At 35.2% G+C, this 25,949-nt stretch overlaps 1 protein-coding gene across 2 annotated transcripts in view; it reads right to left on the minus strand.

Moving 5' to 3' along the window:
- Positions 1-326: 326 nt before the first annotated feature.
- GOPC (golgi associated PDZ and coiled-coil motif containing) overlaps positions 327-25,949 on the minus strand; it is a 44,722-nt gene continuing 19,099 nt past the window's right edge. The window contains exons 2-9 of one of the 2 annotated variants that reach the window (XM_055262440.2): positions 17,990-18,154; positions 16,540-16,563; positions 14,073-14,248; positions 12,355-12,520; positions 9,748-9,843; positions 8,238-8,402; positions 5,522-5,702; positions 327-2,034 (exon numbers count right to left, since the gene is read on the minus strand). In XM_055262440.2, the coding sequence (XP_055118415.1) occupies positions 1,904-2,034; positions 5,522-5,702; positions 8,238-8,402; positions 9,748-9,843; positions 12,355-12,520; positions 14,073-14,248; positions 16,540-16,563; positions 17,990-18,154 (1,104 nt within the window). In that variant the 3' untranslated portion in view covers positions 327-1,903. The remainder of the gene's footprint in view (positions 2,035-5,521; positions 5,703-8,237; positions 8,403-9,747; positions 9,844-12,354; positions 12,521-14,072; positions 14,249-16,539; positions 16,564-17,989; positions 18,155-25,949) is intronic. The other variant, XM_055262447.2, reaches the window with a different exon arrangement.

Genomic DNA, 25,949 nt, shown 5'->3' on the forward strand with positions numbered 1-25,949 from the left:
ATAAAGGATGTTCTCTGAAAAAAATGCCATGGCCATTCCATCCCAGGCTGTTTTAAGAAGATAAGAATAACATGGTTTCATGTCACAGCAAAAAGGTTTTCGGGTCTGCTACAATGGACAATTTTTTTGACTAAATAAATACGGTGGCTAAAATCCAGTTTGCAGATCTCATGTCATGCATGGAAGGTATGTGTTTGGCATAGGGGATTCATAAGAAAAAAATAAGTTGTTTTTTTTTCTTTTAAGAGGCCTACCCTGTCAAGAGCAAACAATAACATGTGACTTGCTTATTCATTTGTACAATTAAATACCAGCTTTTGCTCAGAGACAATGCTATAAAGTATTTTAATGTCAGTAACAATATACATTATGAAGTGCACTTCTATTACAAATTAACATGGTGATATACAGATGAACAACACCACCCAAAACAAACCATAAATGAGCAACAGTTAAAACATTAAATTTATAAATAGCAAAACTACAAAATAAAGTATATACATTTCATAGATTTACCCTTGAACAAATATATAGTGTATCTGGGAAAGACAAAAAAAAATGTGTTTTATCACATAACATCTGAATACCAGAAATGAAGATACTCATAATACTCTAAAAGCCTTGTAGGCTTTCTCTCACTTAATATTCCTTTAACTGTACATCCTTTAAAACAGTGATATTAGCAAAACTATCACCTCTTTAATGCAATGTTTTGACTTTGCCTAGCAGGTTACAATGACCTGAAGAATATTAAATCAGAGAGGAGGCACTCCATGTTTAATCATGGGACAAGAGACCTAATAAATTTATAAACCTGCATATGAACAGAGCTTCAGTCAAACATAAACTGACATGAAAACCCAACCAAAACAATTACTGTATCAAAATGTCTTTATCTCATCTTGCCCACCTTTTAGATGATTGGAAATCATTTACTTAGAAAACTGATGTTTGATTTGAATGAATGTACTGTGTTTCATGACATAGTAATAAATCTGAACTTTTACTACCAGAAAAATTTATCTTTAAGTGCCAGGACGATCACAAGACAAACTTTATGAACAACTCAAAATGTATAAAACTGTCTTTTGTGGACCCCAGAAAACAAGCATTTGAGACTCAACATGAATGGGTAAATGCTCCAGTACTGTGCACACAGATCAACATAATTGAGAACAGATGTTTTACACTCATCTGCATTTCTTTTAAAAAACAAAAAAAGTAAAATGTTTAGTAACTTTTGAGAATCTATTTCTAGTGCAGCATTGATTGATAAAGGACTGCTTAAAGAAAACTATTTCGTACTGCATTGAATAAAGCTGAAATGCAAACTCATTACAATAAATGATCATTAATAACTGGTTTAGATTTCAGGATGCACAATAAATTTTTTTACGTCTAAAGCCTTTCTTTCAGTTACAAAAATTAAGTCAAGCATATATTTCTACAATTCATTGAGTCAAGCTCTGTCTTCTGAAACACCACAGTTAACATTCTAGAATATAAAATATGAATTCACTTACTCTCTGTATTTTAAAGGGTACTCCTTATAAAATTCCAGTTAGCACTGTCCTCCTACTAAAGGGAAAAGGAAGCAAATAAAACACTAGGGTTTCATTTGGTACTTAAGAGCCCAGTAATACCCCTTTGGGAAACACATGCTTTGGTGCTTACAAGTTCAAGAAAATCAAAATTGCTTTACATGCAATAGCTAATTATGGTCTACCACAGAAAACAGGGTGTTTTATGCATTTAGAATTGTTCACATGAAGCCCTGAGGTACCAGCCTTTCATTTAGGCAACAAACAGCCTCCCCAGATTTTGTAGTCTTTGTCACCATCTTCCCCAGTGCCCCAAATTCAGAATAGTCTGATTAACAATCTTGTCTGGAGATATGGTCAATTTAATAAGATTTTTTATGATACAGAGTGTGCAGATCATCTAATTTTGAAGCACCATCATCTAGTGGAGTTTCACTTGCAGTGCCCAGGTCTCCATTTTCATGTGTGTCAGTTACTGCCTTCTTATTAAATCCTGAAAGAAAGGAGAAAAAAAAAGCAGATACTTTCTGGTTTAAAAAGTTAGTTTTGGCCAGATGCAGTGGCTCACGCCTGTAATCCCAGCACTTTGAGAGGCCAAGGTGGGTGGATAACCTGAGGTTAGGGGTTCGAGACCAGCCTGGCCAACGTGGTGAAACCCCGTCTCTATTAAAAATACAAAAATTAGACAGGCATGGTGGCACATGCCTGTAATCCCAGCTATTTGGGAGACTGAGGCAGGAGAATCACTTGAAGCCAGGAAGAGGAGGGTGCAGTGAGCTGAGATTGTACCACTGCACTCCAGCCTGGGCGACAGAGTGAAACTCTGTCTCAATTAAAAAAATTTAAAAAAAAAAAAAGTTAGTTGTGTAAGTTTATTGAGTGAAAAACAAAGGAATGCCCACTGTAATTAACTTTAGTAATCTGAGGCAAAAACAATGCCTTATATTAACCAAATCAGTAATTCCTAACAGGGGAATTCTTCCCCCTTATGGCAGGTATCGAATATTATACAGATTTAAAAATACTATGTTGGACTTATCTAAAAATTGTATTAAGTTTCCTATCAAGTTTTCCTTTTTTTTTTCTTTTTTCTGAGATAGGGTCTCACTCTATTGCCCAGGCTGGATTGCAGTGGCATGATTACAGCTCACTGCTGCCTTGACCTCCTAGGCTCAAGCAATCCTCCCACCTCAGCCTCCTGAGTAGCTGGAGCTACAAGCATGTGCCACCATGTCCAGCTATATTTTAAGAATTTTTTTGAAGAGACAGGGTTCACTATGTTGCCCAGGTTGGTAACTCCTGGCCTCAAGTGATCCTCCTGCCTTGGCCTCCCAAAGTGCTGGAATTACAGGCATGAGCCACCATCAAGTTGTCTGTAAGACTTAGAAGTAATATATATAATTGTAAAATTCAGTCAATTCTACTTATATAAATATCTACTGAACTGTGAATTATATTTTTATTTTTCATTGTTGCTTTCATATTATATTAACGTCAGTTAACTGAGGCATATACTAGTTAATTCCTTAAAATGTAATTTGTTGGCAAGATGATGTCTAGCTAAAATTTAAAATGAATTCTGATCATCTATAAAATAAATAATAGGCTTATAAATAAATAAGTGTTGACTATTATCACCTATTTATTGAGCTATAAAGTATAGATGTGTGTGAAACAATAACCAATAGATACTTTTTTTAAGTGAGTCAGTTAAAAGTAATATATACACACAAATTTTTAGTTATTTGAGTCACATTTTAAGTGTCTGCAATTTGCATAAGTGACAGAGAAGCCTTCTAGCCACAGTTACAAAAAAAGGAAGAGACAGGCCTTCTAATCCCGACAGAAAACAACAAGAAGTGTGAAATACAATGAAACCATATGGAAAGCAGCCCAACAGTGTGAGGTTTTGACATATTGCCACAATAGTTTTGCTCAAGATGCACAGTGAAAACAGTAACTGCTACTGCTATCTTTGTGCAGACAGTTTACAACACACAAGTTTATCAAAAGTGCAACAGTTTATCAGTTCACCATAAAACTCCACGCCAGGAATTCAACATTTTGGTCTCAGGAGGCCTTTATACTAAGCATTGAGGACTTCAAGAAGCTTCTATTTATGTGGATTATAGCTACTGATGTTTCCCATATTAGTAAGTAAAACTGAAAAATCTAAAAAAAAATTCATTTATTTGTTAAAAATGACAATAAATCCAGAATGTTAATATAAATAACATTTGTCTAATGACAAATAACTATGTTCCAAACAAAAAAATTCTAGTTAGAAGAGTAGCATTATTTTACAATTTTACAAATCTCTTCAATGGCTTTATAGATGATAGCTGTATTTTCATATATCTGCTTTCATTCAATCTGTTACAAGTATATGAAGAAAGTTCAGACTCACACAGATATGTAGTTGCTAAATGGAAGAGTATTTTAATAGCCTTTTCAGATAACTGTCAGTATTGTTCTCTGATATTATACAAAAATTTGACAATGTGGAATTTGAAACCTTATCAGTGAACTTTTCACACTCTGTTATATTAAAATCCATGTGCCTATCTTGCATTTTGAATGGATCTTTTACCCATGCAAAATTTTATAACATCATTTACTGGTGATTTGAAAAATATTGGACCATGAAGTTATGTAGCAATTCCAAAAGTTGACACATTTCACTTCACTGTATCAAAAAATCACATTCATTAATATCATCATCAATCTCATCAGAAAAGCTTAAGTGTTAGGAAGCTGTCAAGCTCATGGTGATCAATGTATGTTTTACAAAGTTCTAACTTTCACTTGAGAGCTCACATTTTATCACTGGCAATAAATATTATCAGTTGTCTTTCTTGAAGTGATGGACTTTGTTCATTTTTAAGAAAATGGCTTCCAAATAGTCCGAAAACCCATACTTTGTTAGTCATTCTTTCAAGTAAAAATTGTCTTCCATGAAGAAAAATGGCTAGTTCAGTCACTTATGTACTTTCCCTTGAGACCAGCATCTTTGTTCAGTATGCAGAGTAATGCTGCATACTTCCCATCTCATCACATATGCATACTTCCCATCTCATCACAAAGAATATTAAAAACACAGGTACTCAAAGGTCAATATTTAAAAATTAACTGTTACTGCCATTTCATCAAAGATATTTTTAAGCAAAATTGTTATCTTCTTCTTCTTCTTTTACTATGAATGGATGGCAAGGAAGAAAACAATGATTACTAGTACAGTTACGAGTATTAGCAACACTGCCTTGATTAGTGCTAAGGCACCAGCAGTTTTACCCCAACTGCTTTTGCATCAACCCAATACCATCAGTGCAAATACCAACATAGCAAAAAAAGACAAATGATGTCTTAGTATTATTTTGAAAAGCTTTGACCTCATGAACTCTGCTAAAATATCTCAGAGACCCTCAGAGATCCACAGATCACAATTTGAGGACCACTGCCCTATGTAAAAGGAAGTGGTAGAGTTTTTCCTTAAAATATGTGTAAATGATAGCAAAGGAACTAAACCAAACATCCCCAAGATAATATAAGTTGATTCTAATAGCAATCATAAGGTTGACTGTATGCTTCATACTTACTCATAATTAGCTTAAAATTAATTGTGAGCGATGAATTTGCATCAAGACAGAGAGACAATGTAGTCTACAAGATAGATCTACTGAAAATAGTATGTTGGTCTTTGTTTCAGGGTCTAGAAAAAATTTTATTTATTTTTCAAGGATCACTTGCAGTAGAGTAACTGGTAACGTACTTGTCTTAACAGTCCAAGATGAATATAGAATAACATATATGGTAAATAAACTGTTAGCAAGTGTACAATAAAACAATAAACAAGGGGAAAGCTCTTCATTCCTTTGATTTCCTCACAATTAAAACAGTTTTACTGAAGAAATTCTGAGGGCTTCACATTTTAAACATTTAATAATAATGAATATGTTAATAATTTTTAGAGTGATTTTTACCTTGTAATACTTTGATTTCCCCGCTTGTGTCTTTGCAACTAGCACCAGGATTACCACCTCCTTCTAACTCATCAAGGTACAAACGGTAACGATGTCCACTCTCATCTTCATACTCTACGTTTTCATCATCAGAATCCACTTCAGGAGCCACATAAACTACTTCAAATTCAATCTCTCCTCTCTAAAACAGAAAATGAAAATCAGAAAGTCAAGTTATTGTAATTGTAATTTAAAAAGGATTTCCAAATTCTTTGTGGGAAGGCTTAGGGGTAGAGAGATCTAAGAGATAGCTGATTTCCAGAAAACAAATAATAAAATTCTAGAATCTAAAGAGGTAGTGAGGCCATCATGTCTAGATCAGCCTCGTGAATCCTCTCTATAGTTCCTTTAAACATTATAGTAGCTCTTTCTATTGACCATAATCTTTTTGCTAATAGATCTAAAATTTAAGAGGATGCTGAATTATTAAATTTACAGCATTTTGGAACAAGTATTCAGTTTTAAAGTTATTTGCTATTTTGTACTGCACACAGCAATTCAGCAAATACATCTAAATAGTCAGATATTAAATAAGGATATCATACGAACCTTTCCTTAACTAATTCAAGAAACCCCTACAAAATGATTTTTGTACACTGCCATAAGGACATCATATAAATCTTTCCTTAACTAATTCAAGAAACTCCTACAAAATGATTTTTTGTTTCTTATTCAATAGGTCTTGAGTAAGAACTTACACTGAGTACCAGACATAGACATAGTGTTAATCAAGGTATTCTGTCTCGTACTAATAGTAATTACTATATTTATATATTTACTATAAATTATAGCCTTCAATCCTCAGAATAATGCTATTATAGTCTCTTTTACATGAATGAGAAAGCTGAGTGAGTCCTGGAGAAAGCAGATAACTTTCCCTACATAATGAACAAGAAGAAAGAAAAACAAAAGTTTGACTCTGAAGTCCTTAATCTTTATATTATGCTAGACTAACTGTGTAATATTTGTACTGTCATTCTTTAACAATGAAACATTCAAGTAAAAAGTTACAGATCATGCCAGGCACAGTGGCTTACACCTGTAATCCCAGCACTTTGGGAGGCTGAGGCAGGTGGATCGCTTGAGCTCAGGAATTTGAGACCAGCCTGGGCAACATGGCAAAACCCATCTCTACAAAAAAAAAAAAAAATTAGCTGGCCATGGTGGCAGGCATCTGTAGTCTTAGCTACTTGGGGGGCTGAGGTCGGAGGATCTGTTTGAGCCTGGGAGGTTGAGGCTGCAGTGATCCGTGATTGTGCCACTGCACTCCAGCCTGGGTGACAGAGTGAGATCCTGGCTCCAAAAAAGAAAAAAAAAGTTACAGATCATTTTATGTTAAAAAAAAAATTCCAAGCTATAATTGTCATTTAATAAGAGACTCCAACCACTACATATAAGTGTGGTGTTGGCAATTCTGAAAATTATGGCTTGCCTTTGCTCAAAAGAAAACACGCCATTTTTGACTGCTACTCACTAAGTTAGTCTCTTTGGTGCTCTTCTTTCCCAGCAGTTTGTTATACCTCAGAATTTTAATATGTGCTTAGTTAGCATTTCCTTAAAACTTATGACTGCCCATTGATAGCTCCTTCACCAGTTATCCCACTCTTTTGCTACTGGATGACAGTCAAGATGGATTGATAAAACACTAACTTAAGAGAATAGCGTAGCATTCTTAGATCTCTCTTGTCAGCTAATGCTTTAAAAATACCATTTTGCAGAAAGAGACCGATGATGCAGTGGTCTTCAGCAAAGTTTTAGATGGCAGAATTAGATATATGAGTAGCTGTCATGGAGACACAGATTTCAGGCTTAATATGAGAAAAAGCTTTCTAAAAATCAGTACTGTATAACACTGGAATGGACTGGTTGATATCTGCAAGTCTTCCCTGTAATATAATTATTGAAGTAGTGATGTTGCAAAGATTTATGCATCATATAGAATTGAACCAATGAACTATATTCACTTTCAACTCTGAGATTCAATTCTACAGAGGCATACCACACTGATAACCCAAGAAACATCTCAATGTACTACCAATGCCTCTAATTCCCTCAACTCTATTCTTGAAAGAAATAAACAAAATAAAAAAACATTTTAAGTACAACTGTATGACAAATATGACTCCTGAATATGAATCTCAATTCTATAATTTATTTGCTCGGCAACTTTGAGTAAATGCTTTCATCTCTAAGAACTTTAGTTTACTCATTTGAAGAAAGAGAGTTGGGCTAGATAGTTTCTATGTGTGATTTCAATTTTAATATTCCATGACTAAAATCAATCTACTTCTAGCACTGTCTTTTCTGTAATACCTTATATATAGTGTTCTAGGCATTACAGATGTTGTTTTTTCAGTCTCAGGTCCTGTTCTGAGTACTTTATATGTATTAACATACTTAATCCTCATAGCTTTCTTTCAATCCCTCCCACACAGGTGAGGACACTGAGGGAGAGAGGACTTAAGTAACTTGCTCAAAGTTATGAAGTAAACAAAATGGAATGGTCCATTTTCAGTAAATCTGACTGAATGTCATCTATAAAAGCATTAAATCAAAGGAAACAAGAACTATGTGTAAACACTTTACTACTTTAGAAACTTCATAGGGAAGTATACAGTGTTCAATAGATTCATAACCAATTGATAGATCCAGTTCTAATTATATGAAGGGAATTTACCTGCTGAGAAAGAATGGTTACAGCTTCTTTATGCTTTGTGTCCCTTAGGTTAACTCCGTTGACTGCCAAAATAGCATCCCCAACGTGCAGCCCTCCGCATCTATCAGCAGGTTGCCCCGGATGGATCTCAGAGATGAGGATTGGAACACCATGTTCTTTCCCACCCTAACAACGACAACAAAGGGGAGTAAATTAAAGTATTCTTTGTAAGGTACAGTTACCGATTAATCTAGAGATAAAATATTTTCTTAAAAATATATTTCATTAAACAACTATGCTGGCTCTATAAATGCTGGGTAAAATTTTATTTGCTACTTAAGTAATGGTAAAAATTATCAAAGAGTATTGAACAGAAATTGGCTAAATTCTTAAATGAAAAAAACTTAAATTAGCCGGGCGTGGTGGCAGGCGCCTGTAGTCCCAGCTACTCGGAGAGGCTGAGGCAGGAGAATGGCGTGAACCCGGCAGGCGGAGCTTGCAGTGAGCCAAGATTGCGCCACTGCACTCCAGCCTGGGCAACAGAGCGAGACTCTGTCTCAAAAAAAAAAAAAAAAAAAAAAAAAAAAAAAAAAAAAAAAAAAAAAAAAAAACAAAAACAAACAAACAAAAATTATGTGTTAGTACTCCATAGCACCATTACATTTTATCAGGTCTAAATCACCACGAATGACAAGACCAATTATTTTAGGTGCCACAAAAATAATTTTAAGATTATAAGATAAATTTCAATTTCAGAGAAGTTACAATATGAAAATATATGCAATGTAGAATTGAAAAAATGCAGTATGTGGTACCTATCACTCTCTAGCTTATATCATTGTTGCGTGTGTGTGGGTGTGTGTGTGTGTCTTATTTGTCCTGCTAAAATGTATGCTCTTCGAAGGCAGCACATTAAAAAAGGTAAGTATTCAAGAAATTAGATTAGATGAGCTTTTTATTATAAGAAACATTTCTACATTAAGCAATACTAAAAAAACAAATGAACTTGCTCAGTGCCTAAGTATTACCAAATGAAAATTAAAGCCACCTTATTCATTAAAGCACTGAGACTACAACAAAATGACTCCTAAAGGCATCGAATTTAAAAAAAGAATATATAACATTTGGACCCAAGAGCCAGTGAAATCTGACAGCTAATAAATGAGACAAGAGAAAGATACACGTACTCCGAGAGAGAACAATACAATCTGAAGCCATTTAACATAGAAGAAAACAGCCATATCTATTCCCAAGGGCCCCTAGAGGCATCACAGTATATGGCACAGAACTATTAAGTGAGTCATAATAAAAATGTTAAACTATGCTTACTAAAGGTACACTTAATAGTTGCTAGGAATATTTATTTCTTAAAAAAATATTTACACAAAAGCAAACATTTATCCCCATGGGGATAAATTTCAGTTATTTAAAAAATATATCCAGAATATTCTGTTCCCCAGTGATGTCCAACAAAGGAGCATGATTATACTAGAAAACTGTAGAAAAGGATACTGGAAGCACTACTTCTTACTGTAATTGAAATGCCAAGGCCTTCGTGATCTTCCTTAAGGAGGAGAACTTTTCTAATTGGACCAACACCTTGGCTTTTCTTTAGGGAATCTTGATCCTTATTCGGAGGAAAAAAGAAGAAAAAGTAGTATCATATAAATAACATACCAAATAGAGTAAACTCATACTATATAACTTGCTTTTAGAAATCTGTATTAACTTCCTGGAATGGATAAACAGTATAGGGTTAAGAAAGTAACAGATAAAATGGAAAAATGAAAATAGCTATTCTGTTGATGCAAAATTTATAGATGATGTTCTCACCCTTTTGCCAATAATGTTTAAAATATTGATACATTTCTTTTTAAATTGTAGGGCATTATAAAAGAAATTATTTCCAGGAATTAATTGAGGAACAAATATCCTCAAACAATAAAAGTGTCTACCTTCACTGGATATCTTTAAGATATACATTCATTTTAGCTGAGTTGTAGAGTTGAAAAACAAATTTCCAATTGGACCATTCATTACTTATACATTCCTTGGTGCTCTGGAGTCTGCCTCTTAAATAAAGGGCCTTGATCCACTAATAATCTTCTCTCTGGTACCCTTACTCGTTCTGTCTCTACTAAGCTGTTTTCCTACTCAGCAGATAAATGAATCACAAGCCTCTTCCAGTTTTAAAATACTGATCATGTGCAAAGGCAAAACAAAACAAAAAATCTTTCAATCCTTCACTATCTTCCTTAGCAACTATCATCCTCCCTCTTTCCTTAACCTCCACACGAAGTTCATCCTCATCATATCTACTTCCTTGCCACTCACATTCAGTCCTCTGGTCTCTGTAATTAGAGTTTTGCCCCTACATGCACAACTGGAATTTTCTTTTCTGTGGTCACCAGTAATCAATATTGTTACACACAATTAACACTTTTTGTCACTACCCTACTTCAAACTTGCAGAAAGTTGATACTGTTCACCAACCCCTCCTTGAAACCCACTCTTTCCGTTGGTTTTTATTACACTACTTTCCTAGATGGCCTGTATCTGACAGCTCCATCCCAGGCTCCTTCCTTTAGTGATCCTTTTCCTTCTCCTACTCCATAAGTTTCTATCCTTGGCCTCCTATTCTTTTTACTACATATATACTTTATATGTACATATATACTTGGAACTGGCTTAATCAATTCCAAGGTTTCAAGTATAATAGAAGGATAGTTTCCCTAGTATTTCTTCAAATCAGATTTCTCTCCTGAAATCCAGAGTCATATATCCAATTGGATGTATCTTGGACATCCCATTGTCACCTCAAACACTACTTGTCTAAAACTGATCTCATCATCTTTTCCCCAAATCCTTCCTTTTCTTCTATTACCCTTCCCAGTGAATGCTAGACCTCACTCAGTTGCTCAAACTAAAAGCCCAGACTCTTCTTTTTCACTAATTAACCAAAAGCAGTTAGTCACCAATCAAGCCCTCCTGATTATAATCCTCTCAAATCTGTCCTTCTTCTCAAATGCCACTTCTCCTGTCCTTATCACTTTCTCCTTGGATGACCATAGTATCTTTCTAATATATCTCCTTGACTCCAACTTGGTCCTCTTCACTATACCATAATAACTATTAAAAAATGTAAATTTTATGAAGTCTGCCATTTTATTTAAAACTTCCATGATTATCAGGTTAAAGTTAAAATTCCTCTATTTAGTATAAAATAATTTCTATAATCCAGTCACTACCTAAAACCCCAACCTCATATTTAGCTAATTTAACAAGCATGCTTTTATCACTCAGACACATCTGATACAAACTACTTTGTCTTCCTCCTAACCGCTCCATTTCCCAAATCTACTGGACCTAGAAGTTAATGGGGACCACCAGTGTCCTAGAAAACAATGGCATAAGTGCTTATCGCTATCCCCACTTCTCTTCCACCAACTCTATGTACATACCAATTATTCTTACAAAAATCTTTGCAGAGGCAACAAACTATTTTACTATTTAAGGCCATACATTAGCTGGTACTAAGATATGTGAACCCCTGGGAGACATGCTTTCATATATTAAGGTCTATATTATCAAGCAGCTGTTATGATAAAATTCAATAAAGATTTATCCAGATATAAGCTTTTATATAATGGTGGCCACAGAAGCAGACAACTGGCTACAGATCTCAAATTCCATCTTAATCCAAGACCAAACAGGTGTAAATGTTAGTTCAGAATCTACATTTGGATTCAGTTACTAAAAGTTCCCTTAAAGAACTACCCCAAAATATTTGCCAAATTATCAATATGACCACACACTCTAAGCTAAGATTAAAACAAATTTAAGCATGCCCAATCATGATCCAGGAAAAACTGGAAATATGATCCAACATACTAGCAATATGGATTTGCTAACAATGGCTCACTGTCTGCAGCACTCTCAGGGCATTAGTAAGTCTGTGAAGAGCTACTGAAATTTCTATGGGTGTTGAAACTTCATCTACTTTCAATAAGTTGAATCCCATTTTCACTTTTAAATAAAGGTGTCAAACAATAATAGAATAAAGGAAAGAATGGAAAGCAATTGTGATTAAAGAAAGAAAGAAGAGGCTGGGTGGGAAGCAGCAGCAAAGCAAACATACATGGCCTGGTGGTGCTTGCATTGGTCGTTTCAAGTCATTACGTCCTCTGCAGGCTCGGATCACAGTTTTGTGACGATGCAAATGTATTTCAGCTTCTAATTGGTTCCAAAGCTTATCATGAGCAGGTCCCTTCATATCTCGTCCTAGCAATTGTATTTGTTGGACCCTTAATATTGGGAAAAAAGTACAGTGATTTTTCATTATATTCACTATAGTGAGAATTCAGGAAAATTACTGAACATAAGTAGCTTTTGCATGAATCCCAAATTAGTGATAAAACTAATACTCAGGAACTTCTTCATGTCTTTCAGCTATAAAAAAAATGAAAACTCTGAAAAGAACAGGTATCTTCAAGAGAAAAACCAGTAAAAAAATTTTTTAAAGGAATTAATGTGAACTCCTTTAGTCATATACTTAATTCAAATAAATCTAAAAAAAAATTTATGAGATTAATGTCAATCTGTTTTATGTCTTTGCATGCAAAGTCATTGAACTCAGATACTATTAAATGTTAGCTTTTAGATGAGATTAATGGACAAAAATATTTCTTCTAATTAGAGTTTCTTTTCATAAAATGATTATTTTAAATGTGGTTAAAAGTTACTGGAACCAGCCAGGGCAACATGGCAAAACCTTAAAAACAATTAACCAGGCATGGTGGTGTGCCTGTGGTCTCAGCTACTTGGAAGGCTGAGGTGGGAGGATCACTTGAGCCTGAAAGGTGGACGCTGTAGTGAGCCAACATTGCACCACTGCACTCCAACCTGAGTCACAGAGTGAGACCCCATCTCACAAAATTAAAAAAAAAAAAAGTTACTAGAAAATTTGTACTTTAAGATGATATAAATTATTTTTTCTTTGTTCCATGTTTTTAATGTGACATTAAAAGAATATGCACAAAATGATTTAGTACTAATGATAAGTCACCAAAGTTTGTTAATAATTTACTTAATAAATACAAGCAGAATTCTGTGTATGATTACGATAAAATCATTGTCATTAACTAAATACCAACACGTTTTTTTGAAGGGCAAGAAAGACTGAGTTTCAGTGATCATAAAAAGAATTCCTTATGGAAGTTCTGCTATGCATGTGAATATTGGCTGTACTGGTCTCAAGGCACAAAACAGTTGAAAAGTGCTGCTCTACAGAGTTGTTAGCATTTCACAGTAAGATACTATCAGTGTTTGTGTGTGTAAACTAAACATATTTAGTATGGATAAATAGATCTGCAATACATAATGCTGTCAGTATTAATTTAACAACAGTAAGTTAAAACCAACTGTAAAATAATTCTGAGGAAAAAGATTAATGCTTCATTTACCATAAGAAAAAAGAGTCGGCCAGGTGCGGTGGCTCAGGCCTGTAATCCCAGCACTTTGGGAGGCCAAGGTGGATGGATCACAAGGTCAGGAGTTTGAGACCAGCCTGGCCAACATCGTGAAACCCCATCTCTACTAAAAATACAAAATTTAGCTGGCCGTGGTGGCAGGCACCTGTAATCCCAGCTACTCAGGAGGCTGAGGTAGGAGAATCGCTTGAACCCAGGAGGCAGAGGTTGCAGTGAGCAGAGATCATGCCACTGCACTCCAGCCTGGGCAACAGAGCAAGACTTCCATCTCAAAAAAATTAAAAAAAAAAGGAAAGAAATAAGAGTCAACCTCATTAAATATCCAATTTGTCACTTAAGAGTACAATAATACCCATTTTTTACACACCTTCCTGCCAGTTCCTTATCCAAGTACTTGGCAGCTAGTCTCGCCCCATATACTTCAGCCTGGAGAACAGCTATATGTCTACGAAGGGCTTCATTCTCTTTTCTCAACAATTTCACTTCAGCTTCAAGTTGTGCTTCTTTCATTTTTTCTTTTTTGTTTGCCTCAAGCTCTCTTTCCTATGTAATTTTTAAAAGCATATAATTTAATGAAAATAAAAACTCGTTAGCACTAGACCACGTTCCTGAAGATGCACAAAAGCCTACAGTTCAACAATGTATCATCTCTATAAAATGGAACACAAAATCTGGATCTAGTTCTTTTGAACTAGTACCATAACATCTTGGAACTACTTCTAGATAAAATAATTGCATGCCATGGGTTACCCTGATATGGAGTATAGTAAGAAAAGTAGTCTACTCTAAGCTCATGTTATCACATATTAGTAAAAGTGGCTTCAATGGATAGTTGAATCTGCTATTTACTTCTAAAACTGACTTAGAAAACTGGACTAATATAAAAATAATCATTTTGGTGGTTGTTCCCAAACATTTAATTAACTTTAATGCAACAAGTCTATAAAGTAGACTTGTCAGAATTTGCATATACACTTTATAGCTAATTTATCTTGGAGGACCACAAGAAACTTATAACACACACAAAACTATATGGCCAGATAAAACCCTTTTGAGAGTTAAATAAGGACCCCAATAGACATTTTAACTGTTATTTACAGATCAAAAAAACCACCTAAACACTGAAAACTTGCATTTATCCTGAGCAGAACTGCTTTTACAGAATCCACAAATCCTATGAAAACATGGCATTTGTTCACGATATGTGGAAGACATTATTCCCTATACCACCTTTGTCCCTTTTGTGAGGACGTAAATAAAAACCTACCTTAGCACCAGAGAAATTGTTTCTCTTGAGGAAATGATGAATAGTATTGTTTCTATTGTATGGGCACTGATTATTTTACATAATTATTTCTCTTTTTATTTTGGATATTGAGAAGCTAAGAAACAAATTTAAGCAAATTTTCAGCAATTCATGGAATATATTTTGGAACTAATTTAATGTGTCTCCTTTGGTCTACTGTTTTGAACAACATCAAAATAGATATATTTGAATACTAGTCAATAAATACCATAATCCTAAAAAAATATATATTTACATATACACACACACACACAAGCTAAAACTAATGACAACTACCAAATGCTAGATATATTTATCACTTCTTTGATTAAAAATATTTGTTATATATATGACAAACAGATGAAAGATTAGCAGACTCTTTCAATTTCTGGGAAAAAAAAGATTAGAACGTAATTTCTAGATACTGGTTTTAAAGAATTCGAAAAACTCAATCTAGAATCCTCCTTTTAACATAATTTTGGAATTATTAAAATCTTTATTTCAGAACCTATGTCCTAAAAAGGCAAGTATCTGTTTCAAAAGAAACCAGTTTGGAGATACGAACAAAAATCTTTCTTATGACATTTTAAAGTTGATGCAACTTTTGAAAAAGCATTCCTAGAAGACCAAGATTTCTTTGCTTATGGGCTAAATAAACTTTAGTTGACGATTACGTACTTTCAATTTCTTTAATGAGCTATTTATACTACATTAATGAAATGTGGGAGACATACTAAGCTACTACTCACTGGGGTTTTAATGATTCAAATCCCTAATGAATCTGACCAACTCTTGGGCCTGAAATTAACAGAAGTAAGCAAGAATAAGACGAAGAAAACTGAAGTTAACCATTTCTAGATTTCCAGAAAAAAATTTTCTTGGTTCTTAGTTAAGCTGTTTGTTACTAGGTAACACCCAAGATGTTCATTTTACATTTAGATACCAAAGATTATATCTTCAAAAGAGGTAAAGCCATAAGACAAATTGGAACTTGATTAGGTTAGGGTAATGAGAAAAATATTAAAAATGTATTGTTATTTTCTAAAATAACTTCTGCTAAAGCATTTCAAAATTCAATTGTTTCAAAGGCCACATGATTATTCTCAAGACTCTTGAAAAGTTGTAACACATGCAGTAGATGAAGAAGAAACCAACATGCACATTCTTTTCTGGAAATAATTTCAAATAGAAACTTAAGGGGGTTAAAAACTAAGCCTGCTTGATATATCTTCAATACCCTGAAGTGGGAAAACCAATTGCTCTTTGAAGTAGAGGTATGAGCAAGTTACAAGGCTCAAAAATTGTCAAAAATTGACAGGCTCTGCAAATAATGGCTATAAATCACTAACAAAAGAAAAATGTTTAACAACATGCAGTGAGAAAAGAGCAATGGGCCATCCACTGAACTTTTCAGGTACTGGAACATTAAAAAATTGCCATCATTAATGCTATTTTCAAATACAATGAGTGACAACATATAGTATGCAAATAAAACACTAAGAATACTTCAGCGTGACATATTAAAGCAAAACAGAAACAATATACTTACCAGCTCCTCCACAGAGGGGCCAGACTTCAGATATAAGAAAAAAGTTTTATAATTAGAAAAAGATCAAACAAATGATTTTATTTAGTGGTATAATCATTATAAGGAAAAATCCCACATGTTGAATATCATTTGGGTAAAGTTCATTAGAACAAATATATTTGCAATCTATAAACAATAGTAACTGTAATAGCATTAGATTAAAATTTTTTGTTTTATCAAAATTAGTCAACATAACTGGTACAGTGTTCTTTTCATCATACTCTTTCAAATTCTAATGTTAAAACTTCAGGTAAATTCTTTTCTAGAGAAATTTAGATTGTTTCTGAATGTTAATGTCAAATAGCTCGAAGAAGCAGTTATGAGCTTTTATTTCAGTTAAATAAAACCCTTCTAACACAGATTCACAGACTTTGAAAACTTAAGAGTTTAACTTAAAATTATTTTCATGAATTTTAACACATCAGTACTAGGAACTAATTAACCAAATGAAATTAACTGTAAACAAGTAAAACTTATAAATGTATTACTCTCATTATATCATCAACATCATTTCATGTCCTGCCTCTGCCAAGCAATAGCTGTCTTATTTATTGCTGTGTCCCATATAGGAACAAAATATCTGCTATCTCTTACACACTCAAAACATATGTGGTACACAGTGGCAGGAAAAATGCTTACAATATATTAAGAGCAAAAGAAAAGAATGTGCCACTGGTTGGTACCCAATTCCATTTCTTACTTCTTCCTTATTAACAGACTCCGGTTTTACTGGAAGTGGCCATATGGCCAATAGGAGACTGACATGCAGCTGGGGATGGTCAATGAAATGCTGGCAAAAATTACTGAGAAAGATTTAATAATAAGTTCTTTAAAGAAGGCTAACACAATGGAGAAGCATCTTTTTGCCCTTTCCTTAGATTAATCCTTCTTCCTGACTGAAATGCAGACATGAAAAAATCCTAAGGATGGAAACCATGAGCTAAAAATGGCAAAGCACAGTGATGGAAGGAATCTGGATCTCTAATATCTGTGGAGCTGCCGTTATCAACTCTAGACTGCCGGTCTCAGATTTCATTTCAGAGAAAAATAAGCACTATTCAAGAATAATCCCAATGTTACTTGGGATTTCTGTTATATACAACTGAATTTAATCCAACTGATACAGTAGGGCAAAAAAAATCTTATATGTTATAATCACAAGCATCTTTTAAACATATTTATACATATATTTTAAATAGGAAAATTCTATCAGTTGATTGTTGATATCACTGGTTATCTATAGGTGATGAGATTGTAGATTACCATAATGATCATAAACTTTATATTTCTTATATTTTCTAAATTTCCCACAATAAGCACATATATTTTATAATTTAAAAGTCTCGTTCAAAATTGTCCTCTACACCCTGTAAAATACATGCAAGGGCATGTCACTCTCTAAACTACTTACCAATTTTGCCTTAATGGTACCAGAGTCAACACTTTGACCAGTTTTAGCATGAAGCTGAAGCTGAATAGAGTGCAGCTGTAAAAGTTGATCATGTACTTCTTTCTCCAAAACAACTTTCTCTGCTTGGGTTTCTGTCAGTTCAGATTTCAGATCCACCAACTGTGCCTTATAAAGAAAACAACAGAAGAAATTAAAGATGCTTAATTATCTCTTTCTTTTGACTAATAATTGTTATTCAAGAATGACAACAGAGAGACTACCTTTGAAATAAATACATAAACATTAGAATAATATTATCTAAGATACAAGACATCCATCTAAACTGACAGAAAATCAATAGTATGAGTCAGATATTTCGGTAGCAAGAGAAATCTACTATAAGCTGTATCTTCTAATAATACAGAATGCTACTTCCATTTTACTTTGCTTACTTTAAGAAACCTTTTTACTGTTTCACCTTTATCTTCAAAGCTTATGAAAACACAAAACTATGAGGTGGTTCACCATGTGGTAGAGACAATGTGTGTTGCGGTGGATCACTAACATTAACAGTATTAGAGAAGATGTCAGTAAGTGAGTTGTGTTCTGTCTTCAATCCAACGAATACCAGCCCAAATCATCCCAATCATTATCTAGTAAAGTTATTTTAGGTGCTAAGGTATCAACTTCTGAGACTATGGTAAGCCTAAAGATCAGAGTTAACTGTAAGTCTTCAGCTTTAGCATAGCAGAGCAACTCATCAGGACCACTTACCAATTCAGTTTGAAGTTTTCATTTTTGCACAATTGATATATTGTTTTACAACTGTGCACAGGATGTGTCCCTTGTGTTTTTGGTTTTCCCAGCTAGCCAGTAGATTAAAGATCAAGACATGCCTTTGTTTCCTATTCAACTCAACATAATTTTGCTAAGCATCTAAGGGCCCAGAACTATGCCAGCACAATGAGAAAAAAAATTGTGGATAATATTTTTAAAAATCATAGATCATAATTTATGCCCTTGACAAGTTTTCATATCAACTGGGCTAATAAATACACATGTGGACCAACAAAAATAATGTGGCAAGTTATATATAGAGAGAGAACTGACCCAGTCCCAAGGAATTCAAACTAAAGGAAGGCTTAAAGAAAGGAAATAAGAAAAAGATTCATATTGAAAGTGAGTTTAGAAGGGCTTTGAAGGAAAACAACAACATGGACAAAATAGAAGCAGTAATGAAATACAGACATGGGAGGACTAGCAAAGGCAAAGTGGCAGAGAGACTAGAAGCCTCTCTGAGTATAGATAGGAATCAGATAATTGGAATATGTCTCTATATCCCAATTGCACCAACCAGTGCTTAGTGCATAAAAGATGCTCAAATTTAAGTATCTGTAAAGTTGAAATAAAGTCTAATACTAGCCCTGTGATTCTAGATAAAACATTCTGTTTCAAGTTTCCTCAGTTTAAAACAGTGATAATATCCATGGCTTTGACTATTCTCATAAGATTATTAATCTTATATACAAAAGAACTTATTAGAATAGGAAAATGTTATTATTGAGGAGACTAAACTACCTCAAGGGATGGTATACTGACAGACTGGATATGACCCAATAGGAGAAATGAAGCTGAACACAATGAATGGCTTTGAATGATAAACTAAAACTGATATTCACTCTAATAGGAAATCATTCTATGCCCTAAGTGACATTTTTTTGTTTTTATTTTTAATAACACCTTTATTGAGATATAATTTAGCATCATAAAATTCACTCTTTTAAAATACATAATATAGTGGTTTTTAGTATATTCATGAAGTTGTACAACCATAGTTACTATGAAATTTTGAAGCATTTTCTCTCAATGGCATTTTAGCAACATTACTAAGGAAGTGAAGACAAGGACACAGTAGCAACATCCTATTTGTAGCTTATCAAATGACATGTTATCATGGTAACTTTGTAAATGAAAATAAAGGATTTTACAATGCTGAAAAGAAATTGTTAGCAATACTTAGTTACACTGTGGTCTAGTACAGTGGATGTGCAATGGAAGATTAGGTCAAGAATAATGCAAGTATTTCAAGTTTTGAGAATAATGAAGCCATTGATGGAAATAGTAAGATTAGGATGACAGCTTATACAGACATGAGAGAGAGAAAAAGATAAATTTAAGTTTTAGGCATGCTGATTTTGTGTCAACCATGATATAATCAACAGGAAATATTCCACAGAATGTAGGAAATAAAGAAAATAAATAAGTGAAAAGGTGGGATCTGGATTAACACTAGGAGCACAGAGATGTGAATTCATACCATATGAGTTACAGGGAGAACAGAGTATCAAGGACTGGGATGGCCCAAGAGGTAGAAGAAAAGAAGTAGCATGCTATAAATTAACCAAGATGTGGCATAATATAAATAGTGGGCTGCCTCTTGCTTTTTTACTTCCTGGAGATCACTTCCTATTAATAAAGCTTCTTCATTCCTTATTTTTAATAACTTTTTAATTCATATATAAACTTATATCAGGGAAGTACACAAGTAACACATTACAAAAAATACCTATTTAACTATCACTCAGATCTCGAAAAAAAAAAGGGCAGTGCTAGTTCCCCAGGATCCTTCTTTTGACCCCTCCAATCACTACCTCCACCTTCATCCACAAAGGTAACCATCAGAGTATACACTGACTTCTAACACCATAAATAGTTTTGCCAGTTTTTGAATGTTTGAGTATGCTTGTAAGATTTGTTCATAGCTTGTTTTGCATAGCTGCACTTCATTTTCAGCAATACTGTATTCACTAAATAAATATATAACATTACTATTTTTCATTCATTCTACTTTCCCTCAACTTAATTCTACTTCTCATTCTATTTCATTCTACTTTGGATGGGCATTGTGTTGTTTTGAATTTTTGACATTAAAATGATGTTGCTATGAATCTATCTTTTGATACATATTGCATGTATTTCTCTTGAGTATATATCTAGGAGGGAAGCTTCTGGGTTACAGAGTATGTATGTTAGACTTCAGGAGAAGAGGTCAAACACTTTTCCAAGTGATTGTAGCAACTGACATACCCACCATGTATAAGAACTCTGAGAGCTTCATATCCTTGCCTTCACTTGGCATTGTCAGTATTTTTCATTTTAGCAATTCTGGTAGGGATGCAGTGGTATTTTGTTGTGGTTTTAATTAAAATTTCCTCATTGCTAATAAGGTTTAACTGCCTTTTCATATGTTTACTGACCATTTGAATACCCTCTTTTGTGAAGTACCTGTGTTAGTCTCTTGCCTATTTTTCTAGAGTTGTCCATATTTTTCTTACTGTTTTGGAAGTTCTCTCTCTCTCTCACTCTCTCCCTCCCTCCCTCTGCCTCCCTCCCTACACACACACACACACACACACACACACACACATTGATAGAGGCAGGAGGCAGAGAAATTCTAGGCAGACAGGGGTGTGTCCTCGGCAACACCCCATCTTCGAGCCTAAAAGCTGAAGCCCAAAGTGAGAACTTCCATCCCTGTGTGCCCACTCTCTCCCGACTGGTTCTTTCTGAATAAGGTCTTTTTACCAATCAACTGTTGTCTTTTCTAAAACTACCTATGGCCTGCCCTGCCACCTATCCTGTGCCAATAAAGACCCCAGACTCAGCCAGGAGAGAGGAGAAGCAGCTGGACTTCAGGCACAGGCAGCGTGACTTCAGAGATGGTAGCTGGACATCGGAGAGAGGCAACTTGACTTCAGGGGAGAGCGACATGCCCTTCCCATCCCCTTTCCAGCTCCCCTCTCTGCTGAGAGCCACTTTTATCACTCCATAAAATTCTCTGCATTCACCATCCTTCAATTCATGGATGAAGGATGGTCAATGCAGAGAATTTTATGGAGTGAATGAAAGTGGCTCTCAGCACGAATTCATATTACCTCATTCTTCTTGGGCACCAGACAAGAATTCGGGACCCACCAAGTGCAGGTACCCAAAAAGGCTATCACACTGGCCCTCTGCCCTTACTGGTGGAGGGCAGCTGCCCCATAAAAGGCAAAAGGTGCAGTGAGCTGATAATACACTTCTGTCCAGCAGAGCTAAGAGAACCTTGTAACATGCCCTCTGGAGCCTTGGGATCGCAGGCACCCGGACCTGGATGCTGCCAAAGGGCCTGCATGGAGTTTGCTCCTGCAGGTACTAAAGCAGCTAGCCAGTTCCTACACCTGCTTGCCTACACACTCCCTCCCATGAGGGGTGGAGTGCAGCGGACCCAAGTGAACCAAGTTTGCTCCTGCCAGTGCCAAAGTGGCCAGCCAGTTCTCACACTTGTTTGCTCGTGTGCTCCCTCCTGCCAGGAGTTGAGCAGGGTGGGCTGAGTAAACAGGGCACCCCTGTCGTGAGTACCGTGAAGGGGTCAAGAAAATATCCTGCATCAATATGAACTCCTTTATTGGGTATGAGTTACAAATACCTTCTTCCATCCTGTGGCTTCTTTTCACTTTATAAATGTGTATTTCAGTGAACAGAGTGCTTAATTTTAATGCAGCTCATTATGTTAATAGTTTCCTCCCCAACAGTAAATGCTTTTTTGGCATGAGTTCTACCTCATCTGTTATCAAGTTTGCAACTCCTGGTTTCATTTTATTTGCAATTTACTCAGTATAATTTTGTCTGATCTTTTATTTTTAGCCTTTCATCCTATTTGTCATGTTATATTTGTATATAACATAACACACATGTAAAGTCTTCATTGCTGTCTCTGGTGGCTTTTAAAATGTACCTTTTTTAAATCTTCTGGAAGCTCTGTATCTTTGTTCTAATGACTACTGTGACTTCATATCCTAATTTCCTCTTTTGACTGTATTTTAAGGTATTATCTTTAAGGTATTATCCCTTCATGAGCACTCATGAAATTAGCTAGTTAACATCTCACTTCCCTCACTCTTCTCAAACATTTAACAAAGTGTTATCCTTCTATTTCCAGCTAATAACTATGAGCGATCATCAAGCTTATTTCACATTTTCAGAATACTCTTCTCCCATTTTGAGAATTGAAAACAAAATCTATATTGCAGCGCATATAGCATTCAATATTATTCCATCATCTTTAACTCCAATAGTCTTTGTTCTGCTATTAAATATATTCTATGCTCAGTACCAGACTTTAATCAAAGCTACTCCAATGATTTCACCTCATTCCCGGGAATAGATTTATCAGAAAGGTTTCTTTGGATGAGTAGGAAAACAACCACAACCTCAAAGTGTTTTTCCTATTCTCTCATTCCACAATAATCATCACAGAAACTTCTGTGACCGAATGTGGGGGATTTCACCCCACCAACAAACAAGCAATCAGTTTTGCAGCAGACATCAGTTGGGTGTCCTCCAATTCAATTTTGACACTATCTACCTGGAGATACTGTCAGATCGCACAGATTGAGGGCTCTGTCCCACAAGACTGCCCCATTCTTTTCAGACACTAGTTGCAAGCCTATGCTTCCAGAACTTCTGACTGAGTGGCTTTAAGTTGGGGTTCCTACATTTCCCTTTTTAGGTTCAATTAGTTTGCTGCAGCAGCTCACAGAACTCATGGAAGCACATTTACCATTTTATTATGAAGGATGTTACAAAGGATACTGATAAAGTGATGCACAGGATAAGGACTGGGGTAAGGGACACAGAGCCTCCATGCCTTCCCTGGGGGCACCAGCCTCCATGAACTTCCACGTGTTCATCTATCCAGAAGCTTTCCTAACCCTGTCCTTTTAGGTTTTTATGGAGGCTTCACTACACAGGTGATATGGTTTGGATGCCTGTCCCCTCCAAATCTCATGTTGAAATGTGATTCCCAATGTTAGAGATGGGGCCTGGTGAGAAGTGACTGGATGGATCATGGGGCAAATTCCTCATGAATGGTTTAGCACCATCCCCTTGGTGGTAACTGAATTCTCACTCAGTTCATATAAGATCTGGTTGTTGGAAAGTCTGTGACCTCCCCCACCTTACTCTTGCTTCTTTTCTTGCATGTGATCCATCTGCTCCCGCCTTCACCTTTCACTATGACTGTAGGCTCACTGAGGACCTCACCAGAAGATGCTGGCATCATGCTGCCTGTACAGCCTGCAGAACTGTGAGTGAATTAAAATTTTTATAAATTATCCCCATTTGATATTTCTTTATAGTGACACAAAAACAAGTTAACACAAGAGGCATAACTGGTTAAAACACTGGCTACTGGTGATCAACTTAATTCTAAGCCTCCTTCACTCTCTGGAGGCCAGGCACCAAAATCAAAGTAATTTTTTTATTCACAGTTTCCTTTTAATCCACTTGCCTAAACTTTAATCCTCTACCTATATTATTTTCTAAGAATACACAACAACTGCACAATTTTCATTTTAAATATAAGCAGGTTCTTATTTTTTTAACTGTCTTATGGATAAATACTCCAATTATTTTACCTTAAGCACCCCTCAAAAGCCTCATGTTTTGAAGGAGGAGCAAACTAAGCCAAGAAATTTGTGAACATCAAGTTGCACAGCAGGAAAATTGGATGCAGCTCAATCATAACTTTTAGCATGCCATAGAGCTCTTTTGATAAAGTTTTAGAAGGTCCAAGCTAACAACCTAAAACATCTTTATTTTACACATGAAGAAACTGAAACCTAAGCGATTATGTGAGATGCCCCAAATTACAAATTGCATGGTATTAAAACTCAGACCTCCTCCTGACATCCTTTGTAATTCTGGCAATAATAGAAAAAATGGGGAAGATGTAGTCCATGAGCTCCAAATGAGAGCATATTCCCCAAATATCAGAACTAGACAAAGCTTTAACTAAACAGGAGATTCTGAACCCCATACACACACCCCATACCCATACACATGCACAAAGACAGGCACTGGTACTCGTGAGCATACACAGGTATGAATACACAGACACACCTGCAGGCATGCAAACAGGAACAGATGCAGGTACAGATATGCAAGCAAACAAAGCACACATTCCCCAAGTTGTTTAGGAATTACAAAGAAAATAGTTGACTCCACATGGCAATTTAACTATAATGAACTATAGCACAAAAAGCTGCTGATAAAGATGTAAATATTATGTCACATAAGTCTTTCTACACCTTTTGTTTTAAAGTATGTGTACAAAAAGTAATCACTTCACCTTTTAAATATCTGTATTCTCTTTATGTTTTAAAATGTAATTTAGGATGAAAGTACAGATTAGAATTTAAATCTCTAGCAATTATACCATTTAGTGCCAATATCCCAAATTTATCATAGACATCCATCTACTTTTGAAAAGGCTTTAAACCTCATATAGTCAAGAAAACAAAAATGTAAAAAATAAAAATCATATAGAGATGGCAAGATAACACTATAAAAAATACTAATGTATTAGTTATTGAATACTATATTAAGTTTAATATAGTAAATTGAGCTTCTAATTAATAAGAGAATCTTTACAGATTATATAAATCCCCTTTTCTCAGAGGAAGCAATTCCATTTTATCTGGCAAAACTGTCTTTCTTCCTGGAACTAAACTTTTAAAAGAATGCATCACAGAGATTCTTTTTCTTTTTTTTTTTTGAGATGGAGTCTCGCTGTGTCACCCAAGCTGGAGTGCAGTGGCATGATCTCGGCTCACTGCGAGCTCCACCTCCCAGGTTCACGCCATTCTCCTGCCTCAGCCTCCCGAGTTAGCTGGGACTACAAGTGCCCACCACCACACCCGGCTAATTCTTTATATTTTTAGTAGAGAAGGGGTTTCACTGTGTTAGCCAGAATGGTCTCGATCTCCTGACCTCGTGATCTGCCCGCCTCAGCCTCCCAAAGTGCTAGGAACAGAGATTCTTACATAAAAGATCCTAAGCTACCTGACAGACAACAGAGGCAGAACCATTCTTCATAAGATCTTTTCTCTTGTGACAAAAGTCAAGAAGAAAATGTAACTAATGAAAGCCATTTTGATCC

This window comes from Symphalangus syndactylus, chromosome 2, assembly GCF_028878055.3.
Source record: "Symphalangus syndactylus isolate Jambi chromosome 2, NHGRI_mSymSyn1-v2.1_pri, whole genome shotgun sequence".
In the NCBI taxonomy this organism is placed as follows: domain Eukaryota; kingdom Metazoa; phylum Chordata; class Mammalia; order Primates; family Hylobatidae; genus Symphalangus; species Symphalangus syndactylus.